Raw genomic sequence first — 2,131 nt, 5'->3', positions numbered from 1 at the left:
GTGTCACACTGCTAGAAACACCCAAAGGTGGCAGGAAGAAAATGGTATCCAGAAGTTGCCCTGGCCGAGCCAATCTCCTGACATGAACCCTATCGAAAACCTCTGGGCGATACTCGACCGGCCAGTCAAGAAACAACCAAAAAACCAACTTCGAAGAGCGATCTACTCCAAGTTTTGTAGCAAGGGTGGGCGAAAATCCCACAATCTAAAATTGACGAGATTATTCTCACGATGTCCCAAAGGATCAACGAACTCCACGAAGCGAAAGGAAGATCTACTAGATATTAATTAAATTATAAATATATCAATTCATGTGAATATGACTGAAAAATTAATTTTTTTCTGAAAAGGTGGCGTTTATTTATTTGTGACCACGCTGTGTAAATGTTGTTTCTAATAAAGGTTGTTTGTATATGTATATATATATAAACTATTTATAAAAAATGTTATTGTCTTATAATAATACATAGAATAAAATACTTTGTATTATGTCTTACCAGTTGTTTATTATTTTTAAAAAAATGTATAAGTGGGTCAAGATTTTAACGATCAAATAGTACGGTTAAGATACCAAAGTCATCAAATATCTGTAAAAGACCTGTTTATTGGATGTCGTAAAATGACAGTCTTCCTATTTGTACTGATGTCAAATGAAGACAACATTTCACATCAATACATGAGTAATGAAACAGTTATAATCTTTCAGTTTTTAAGGTATTTCTTTTTTATCGATAGTAGCTTCACAATTCCACGCGAAAATAAGAGCAGGTGTGTATGGTCAATTTCTCAACAGTGGACACCAAGTAAAAATATTTTTCTTCTACTTATATACTACTGAGTTTATTAGGACTAAACAATTATACACTACCGAGTTTGTTGGGACTAAACAATTATACACTACCGAGTTTGTTAGGACTAAACAATTATACACTACCGAGTTTGTTAGGACTAAACAATTATATGCTACCGAGTTTGTTAGGACTAAACAATTATATGCTACCAAGTTTGTTAGGACTAAACAATTATATACTACTGAGTTTATTAGGACTAAAAAATTATACACTACCGAGTTTGTTAGGACTAAACGATTATACACTAGCGAGTTTGTTAGGACTAAACAATTATATGCTACAGAGTTTGTTAGGACTAAACATTAAAGTATCTATTAAACCTAGCAAGGGAATAAATAAACTAAGTGTAAGAAACGTACAAAATAAGACCAATCGTATAAAGATTTTTTTTTCTAAGGATATTACCTCCACTTGGATACCTGGAAGATGAAGGCAGGATATACAGCTCGAGTTATTACTCCAACTTTTCATCAGGCCTCTGATCGAGTGTGTCTTCTGTTTTACTATCATTTGTGGGGTTCCACATTGAGCACTCTCAATGTCTACGTCCGACTCCGTAACAGGTTCAACGTCCTGGTTTGGAACAGGACAAAACACGTGCATCCAGAATGGCAGGAGGAAGAGCTCGCCTTTGACTTCAAGAAAGAGCCAGTCCAGGTAAGTTGTTACACACAATTAAAACATGTTATTCGGTTGAGAAAATTTGGCTGGAAACAAGGAATGTTTCATAAAACAAACAGAAATATCGTACTTTTAAATTATTTGTGAATACTTAGATAATTATTATTGAAAATCTCTTTTTTGTCTTGAGTTAGTTAGTCTTTAATTGCAACATTTTGACGAGTCTTTAGCAGCGTTTAACAATGACCATATTGTCAGCTGCTCTAGAGCTGAAAGCTTGTTAGCAGCGTTTAACAATAACTATATTGTCAACTGCTCTGGAGCAGAAAGCTTGTTAGCAGCGTTTAACAATGACTATATTGTCAACTGCTCTAGAGCTGAAAGCTTGTTAGCAGCGTTTAACAATGACTATATTGTCAACTGCTCTAGAGCTGAAAGTTTTTTAGCAGCGATTAACAATGACTATATTGTCAACTGCTCTAGAGCTGAAAGTTTTTTAGCAGCGTTTAACAATGACTATATTGTCAACTGCTCTAGGCCTGAAAGTTTTTTTAGCAGCGTTTAACAATGACTATATTGTCAACTACTCTAGAGCTGAAAGTTTTAGCAGCGTTTAACAATGACTATATTGTCAACTGCTCTAGAGCTGAAAGTTTTTT

The 2,131-nt window shown here is 34.5% G+C and overlaps 1 protein-coding gene across 1 annotated transcript in view; it reads left to right on the top strand.

Annotated features, from left to right (window-relative positions):
- Positions 1–1,233: 1,233 nt before the first annotated feature.
- Positions 1,234–2,131, top strand: part of LOC111084215 (neuropilin-1-like) — a 3,752-nt gene continuing 2,854 nt past the window's right edge. The window contains exon 1 of the mRNA XM_022380984.1: positions 1,234–1,508. Coding sequence (XP_022236692.1) covers positions 1,278–1,508 — 231 coding nt within the window. The 5' untranslated portion in view covers positions 1,234–1,277. The remainder of the gene's footprint in view (positions 1,509–2,131) is intronic.

This window comes from Limulus polyphemus, unplaced genomic scaffold, assembly GCF_000517525.1.
Source record: "Limulus polyphemus unplaced genomic scaffold, Limulus_polyphemus-2.1.2 Scaffold14736, whole genome shotgun sequence".
Classification (NCBI taxonomy): Eukaryota; Metazoa; Arthropoda; class Merostomata; order Xiphosura; family Limulidae; genus Limulus; species Limulus polyphemus.
This window is presented reverse-complemented; position numbering and strand designations above follow the sequence as displayed.